We start from the raw sequence: 7,323 nt of genomic DNA, 5'->3' as shown, positions 1-7,323 counted from the left end.
AAGTGAGATTCCAGGCTCTGAATGTAAGTGAAAGCAGCCTCCGAAGGCACAGTTAAGTTGCCGAACATCTTTCCTGGAACATGAAAGGCTTTAAGCATCGTAAAATATTGGTGGGGCCAGTTCAAGTTGTCAGACCCTTCCCTCAGTGACCCAGAACAGAGACAACCCTGTGAACTTTTTTCCAGGAACAGCTTGATTAGAAATCCTGCAACATAATAGGTAGCAGAGTCGTCTATTATGTTAGAGTCTTTACTTGATGCAAGTTCCGAAATATCGTCCAATGGAGGGAAGTCGTCCACGGGGGCACATTCCACGGCATCAGCGATTGAGGTTGTCTCTAGTGAAAACGGGGACATCTCCTGAAGGAGGTTAGCGTTGTCATCTTCAACATTTCCCTTTTCCGAGAGTTTTAGGAGCTTCCTAATCCCAATGTGCCTCAGTCCACAAGTGAACTGATACACATTAGGATTGGTGTTGCAGCCGTGTTGTTGCCTCATCTGCCCAAAAATATTTTCGAGGGCATCTTGCTGCAGTCGCCGTGTCAAAAGAAAGCTGAAGTTATATTTCTCAGAAATATACTCCCAGAGCATGAAAACGGCCCTGATAGTAACCTGCCACCCAGTGACTGTTTGTGGCTGCCGTCTACCCTCAAACTTCCAGGCTGCCACCCATGGAAGTTGGTTGCAAAGGAAATCAACGATTTCAGTGTCGCCCTTTCTAATCGCATAGCGTAACTTTTGTTCAGATTTGTTTGGTCTCGAGCTGTTAAGACAGTCAAAAAGTTTGTCTATGCGGTCACAAAAGTATGCGGTGGACATGGCCGCCTCAGGGAGCTGTCTGGCATACACAAGAGCCAAAAGTGCAACGCATACTGATGAACTGAGGACCTGAGTCGCACGTTTCACCTTCATGTTACTGAAAGGTTTCTGGTAAATATGCCGGTCTGTCAGTTTCGGGGCTAATCGTAGTCGCATCTCGTGCGTAGAGTGGTAAAGTTGCACAATGTAGTTCCAGTCTACAGTTTCACTCCCGATGTGAAGCTTGTGGGCTTGCAGGTTGTTACGGGTGGTCTTTATCAGGTGCGGGACATCAAAAATAAAATAGACACTTTCATTTCTTACTTTGAAGAATGGCTGCTCAACAGACACTCCAAGTTGATGCGCCAAACTTACGTTGGAGGCACCCTGGTCACAGACCACTGCTTTGATAGTAATGCCAATGTCCTTCAGCTGCTCAATCAATGACATAAGCAGGTTACGAGTTACAGAGGATGGTGTTGACGTATGCCCAATAGTGTATGCTACAGGTTGCACACACCTCCTAGAAACTCCAGAGAGGAGGAAAACCTGGGCTCTGTCAGCAATACTGGAAGTTCGCTCAACACCATCATCTGCAAATCCGAGGACAACATCCTGCGCCACATCGTATGACAAGTTCTTTTTCAATATCATCTCGTCAAACACTAAAGTACAAATGCGGTCGCGTTCATTCCATGACTTTGTTTTTGACGCAATCGATGACATTATGCCTGGAATGATACCTGGCGTCATTTTGACATTCGCGAGCCACCTTCGTAGTGAACGCCGAGATGGTAGCGTGAACACTGAAGACATAAATCGGTATGCCCGCGGTCCATGAAAATTCAGATGGAGCGCGAATTTCTTCAGCCACAGGGGAAATCGCTTCCCCTTGCCCTTCGACCTATTCTTTATATGCGATGATATGAGGTGAAATACCTCTTCAGAAACATGAGGCCGAATTATTTCCAGAGCTTGAGAAGCTGTCTGAGGAGTCTTCAGCTGCTGTTTCCGCAGTCTGGCTATCGTCTTTCTGTAGCTGGAAATTCTTGCCTGGAGTCGCTTGATAATGTCCTCGGGCCTTTTCGTGAGCTTGCGGCAAACAGGTGCAGGATGGTTTGGACCAGCTATAAAAATGGCAACAAGTCAGTGAGATTAAAAACAGTTCCAATAAGTGCGATACGATTTAACCAATACAAGCACCACTAAGCAGTAGCATACCAGGTAAGGTGTGGAGTGAAGCCTGAATTTTCTTCTTGTGCTTTACCTTTTAAGCACTGTCAAAGCCAGTGAAACTTCTGACCACCAATGACGTTATTCTTTTTTTAGTCATGTAAAATGTTCTGCACTAAATGTCTTCACATAAAATCCTTGATAACCTTGCAAGTTCGAAAGGCTGAAATAGCATGAAAAATTCTCTTGAAACCTCCGCTTGATATGTGTGTTCCATTTTCCCACACCTCCCCAGTCATTAGTAATACGAATGGTTAGATCGGTATGCCACACACACGAAGCAAAGACTATAGCTTAATAAGGGACCTAGAATTCTTTAAACTGATCCTTCTGGGACATATTGTATTATCTACTGGCTATAGAGGTTCACACAAATATGTTTCAGAAAGTGGCGAAAGCAAAACGGGACACTTACAGTGTTGACCTGGACCACAGTGGCCAGCGAAAAGACCAGAAGAGCTGGTTGCCTGACTTGGGTCTGGAAGAGTGCGCATATTAGGCACAGGCTGATGCTTTAAAATAACTCTATATTACCGAGTACTGCAGAGTGTATTACTGCGGAGCTGCATGGGAGTGGGGAATTCTGCAGTCTGTCGGGCTCTGCCTGGTCTGGAAAGGTTTCATTATTAGACACAGAAGTGCACCATGACGAGATAACCTCTTACCAAGCACAGCACGGCTCGCTGCGACGGAGCTGCACTGGAGTGAAGGGCCAGACGAGCTGGTTGCCTGAGTGGGACCTGGAAGAGTGCGCATATTAGGCACAGGCTGGTGCTTTAAAATAACTCTATATTACCGAGTACTGCAGAGTGTATTACTGCGGAGCTGCATGGGAGTGGGGAATTCTGCAGTCTGTCGGGCTCTGCCTGGTCTGGAAAGGTTTCATTATTAGACACAGAAGTGCACCATGACGAGATAACCTCTTACCAAGCACAGCACGGCTCGCTGCGACGGAGCTGCACTGGAGTGAAGGGCCAGACGAGCTGGTTGCCTGAGTGGGACCTGGAAGAGTGCGCATATTAGGCACAGGCTGGTGCTTTAAAATAACTCTATATTACCGAGTACTGCAGAGTTTATTACTGCGGAGCTGCATGGGAGTGGGGAATTCTGCAGTCTGTCGGGCTCTGCCTGGTCTGGAAAGGTTTCATTATTAGACACAGAAGTGCACCATGACGAGATAACCTCTTACCAAGCACAGCACGGCTCGCTGCGACGGAGCTGCACTGGAGTGAAGGGCCAGACGAGCTGGTTGCCTGAGTGGGACCTGGAAGAGTGCGCATATTAGGCACAGGCTGGTGCTTTAAAATAACTCTATATTACCGAGTACTGCAGAGTTTATTACTGCGGAGCTGCATGGGAGTGGGGAATTCTGCAGTCTGCCGGGCTCTGCCTGGTCTGGAAAGGTTTCACTATTAGACACAGAAGTGCACCATGACGAGATAACCTCTTACCAAGCACAGCACGGCTCGCTGCGACGGAGCTGCACTGGAGTGAAGGGCCAGACGAGCTGGTTGCCTAAGTGGGACCTGGGAGAGTGCGCATATTAGGCACAGGCTGATGCTTTAAAATAACTCTATATTACCGAGTACTGCAGAGTGCATTACTGCGGAGCTGCATGGGAGTGGGGAATTCTGCAGTCTGTCGGGCTCTGCCTGGTCTGGAAAGGTTTCATTATTAGACACAGAAGTGCACCATGACGAGATAACCTCTTACCAAGCACAGCACGGCTCGCTGCGACGGAGCTGCACTGGAGTGAAGGGCCAGATGAGCTGGTTGCCTGAGTGGGACCTGGAAGAATGGGCTTATTAGCCTACATAGAAAAGTTACTTATACCTTTGTGTATATGAGGGAAACACATTATTACAATCACCTATTGCAGATGCCCAGTTTATGGGAGGACGAACAGTAGGCACAGCTGATTGCACTAGGGTTGTTTGCCCTGGGTCCATAAAATCTTTTGCAGTGAAGTGATCACTGCAGACACGATAGGTGGCATAGAGTTGCGAAGCAGACTTTCCAAGAAGATCGTACCTCTTGGCATAGTCGAGCCAAGCCTTTGACCTGGAATATATATTATTTTCGAATGTGTTAAATGTACACTTTGGAACAAAATGTTAGATGCCAATCTGCAACCCTCTCTTCGACATTTTGGCTCCGCTTGCAAGCGATGGGGACATATTTTTATTTGGCAGGATTGCTTTGGATGTCTCAACGCACACAGACACATTTGGGCTCCTGCTCCAGAGTAGTGCAAAAGTAGCTCAACTAAGAAATCATGGTTTTTGCACGAGAGGACGAACACAAGGGAGTACAACAAGCACAAGCGCGCTTGTGCTTGTTGTCTACCCTTGCGTTTGTCCTTTCGCACAAAAAACATGATTTCTAACGTTCACCAACTCGCCCAACAACAGGTCATTTTATAGCTAATTAACAGCAGGTGCACATTCACATTTCTTTAGGAAAATACAGTATCAGTAGAGAGCAATATTCACCCCACCATGAAGCAGCGCTTTTATAACTCAAATTTAGAGCCACTATAAAAAAAACACCAAAATTCACCCCACCATGAAGCACCACATTTATAACCCCAATTTAGAGCCACATTAAAAGCGATACATTCAAGCTATGTGCGAGACAAATCAAGGGCTGCGTCTTTTCCTTAACAATTTTGTCTTACAAGATTAATTTGTCAGTTTTTATCTTCAAAGACAAAGTGGTAAGTCAGTACTAAAATTAGTATAACTGACCTGAGATCACTTAGCCCAAATCCCCACATTACAGTTAAGGCATCCAGTCAACTTTAGCGCTTGATTTAAAAGCGCATTCTAGTAATTAATTATATTGTGAAGAAAAATAAATTATTGGGATTTTTTTATATGCTCAAGTATGCAAATGGTTCCAAGGAACTATTGACAAGAAGGAGCTCACGCCAACCTACCTTGCGTCACGTGGGATTCGGAAAAATTTTGTGCCGGGTTTCTTGTGCGTTTTACCATTGTTTTCGCACCATGCGACACAGCAGTAGCTACCGTAGTAGCAACCGGAGGGCATCTGAGAAAGAAAAAAATGTAAGATATAAACACAAATATTCGTAGCTCTTAGTACGATAGCGCAGCCCATGTAACAATAATAACACACACGGGAAAAACCGGCTGCTGTCTGAGGTTTATTTCGCAGCGTCTGTTGGACCTCTGAGCATGCAAATAACGGGTAAAACCAACGGACACGATACAGTTCGCTTTTTTCTCTTGCCCTTGTATGCGCACGCCGTGTTTTGCTCGCGACTAAGCAATAACAAAGAAATGAGAAAACGTCTTACCTTCTGAAGAAACCTGTTAGGCGCAGACAATATCCACGTTGTGCTCACATTCTGCTCGCTGTGCTCACATGTGCGCAACACAAAACGCGTTGACAGATGTCAGGCACCATGCGGTCACGCCGTCCACGCACGCACGCGTCCGTCCGTCCGTCCCGCTTTAACTCCAGCCGCTTTCTCAGAGCAACTGCAGGAACCGGAACTGGCCCGTACATCACGTGATCTTCTTGACGTAGTAAACAAAAACTATTTCACCCTTTATGATACTTGCAACAATTTTAAATATAATAAAATTAAAACTTGAGTATTTATTTATAACAAACCTCACGAAATATTTTCATTCTTTGGCACACTTGCACCACTTAGCGGTCGGTGAGAAAACTAAACGCTCGGCCGCGAAACGGCTCGAGTGGCCACTCTTTCCCTTGTGTAGATTACTCTATGGTCAGACGACCAACTGCGCTCTAGGTCATGAAGGAACCAAAAAGCCCCCGTTTATTGATCGGGCCGATAATATACACTGCCGGGAACATCACGTGATCATGACGCTGGGCGGACGGGCCAGCGATAACAATATAGGCAAGCGATAACAGACAACAACACAATCTCGCCTTCTTTAGTACAACTTCGAAGTTGCATATCACCGAGGAAGCGACAACAAAGTAGCAGACGCTCTGTCAAGGTTGCCATTACCTACCGGCGATGAAGAAGAGGAAAAAATTGTATCATTCGTGTCATCTTGCATCACAAAGCATGAACTACAAGAGGCTGTACAGACGGATGAGACATTACAACTTGTCATGAAGTAAATTTCAACCAGGTGGCCAGACAAGAAAAGCTTGACTTCCAAGGTACTCGCATTCTTCCGGGTGAGAGACGAGTTGGCAGTGGTGGACAACTTGCTGCTGCGAGGAGAACGACTGGTCATCCCAGCGTCGCTGATGGCCACCAAGATTGAGCTGGCACACGAAACCCATCCTGGCATTGTCAGGACCAAGCAAAGGTTGCGCGAGCGATATTGGTGGCCGGGTCTCGACACACAGGTGGAGCAAGTCATCAGAAACTGCTGTGAATGCCAGTCTGCAGACAAGTCTGCCAAACCCGTCACAGCACCACTTCAGCCAATTCCGCTTCCAGAACGGGCCTGGCAGAAACTGGCTGTGGATATTGTTGGGCCATTCAGCAGAACTGGGAGTGGACACGAGTATGCCATTACCTTGGTAGACTTTTACTCAAAGTGGCCAGAGGTATGCTTCGCATCAGTTGTGACAACGCAGACGGTGATTAAATTTTTATCTGCTACGTTTAGCAGAGAAGGCTACCCAGATGAAATTTTGACGGACCATGGGTCGCAGTTCAAGTCGGCAGCCTTTGAAGACTTCCTGAAAGAACGAGGAATTTGTCACCGCTGCTCGTCGGTTTATTACCCACAGTGCAACGGGCACGTGGAGCGGTTTAACAAGGTCTTCAAGGGATTCATCCAGACGGCAGCTCTGGAGCACCGGCCTCTTGAAGTGGCCGTCCTAAAGTACCTGGGCGTTCACAGGTGCACACCTCATCCACAACGGGTGTGCCGCCTGCTCTGCTCCTGCATGGTCGAGATCCTCGGTCGAGGCTGGACATTGTGGGGTTCCCGTCATCAAAGTTCTTTGTGAACCCTAGCTATGAATTAGCTGACCTCAGAGCGCAAGTAAAGCAGCGGCAGGCTTACCGCAAGCGCTACACCGACTCCAAGAGGGGAGCAAGGGCGCCCACCTTCAAGCCGGGCGATTTCGTCAGGGTTCGCAAGCCAAACATACCGAAGAAAGGGACATCGCACTATACGCGCCCAATGCTTATTACTGGTACACATGGACCAAGTTCTTACATCCTCAGCGACAACCGGACCTGGAATGCGTCGAAGCTTTCCGGTTGTGGAGAAGCGGGGAAGCGCCTGTCGACAGCATCACAACAAGCGGCGTCAACGCTAGAGTCGCT

General features: G+C 47.3%; 1 protein-coding gene across 1 annotated transcript; it reads right to left on the bottom strand.

The window, feature by feature from the left end:
- Nucleotides 1-3,670: 3,670 nt before the first annotated feature.
- LOC120836880 lies at nucleotides 3,671-5,416 on the bottom strand (the record flags this gene model as incomplete). The annotated part of the gene is made up of 5 exons (XM_040205969.3): nucleotides 5,350-5,416; nucleotides 4,969-5,081; nucleotides 3,901-4,091; nucleotides 3,744-3,818; nucleotides 3,671-3,687 (listed from the first exon to the last, which is right to left on the bottom strand). Coding segments are annotated over exons 2-5 (396 nt in total), but the record flags the coding sequence as incomplete, so codon positions are not given.
- Between the last annotated feature and the right edge of the window lie 1,907 nt (nucleotides 5,417-7,323).

Source organism: Ixodes scapularis, unplaced genomic scaffold (genome assembly GCF_016920785.2).
Source record: "Ixodes scapularis isolate PalLabHiFi unplaced genomic scaffold, ASM1692078v2 ptg000249l_1__unscaffolded, whole genome shotgun sequence".
Taxonomy (NCBI): Eukaryota; Metazoa; Arthropoda; class Arachnida; order Ixodida; family Ixodidae; genus Ixodes; species Ixodes scapularis.
Note: the sequence above shows the minus strand (reverse complement) of the source record. Positions and strands in the feature narration are given on the sequence as shown.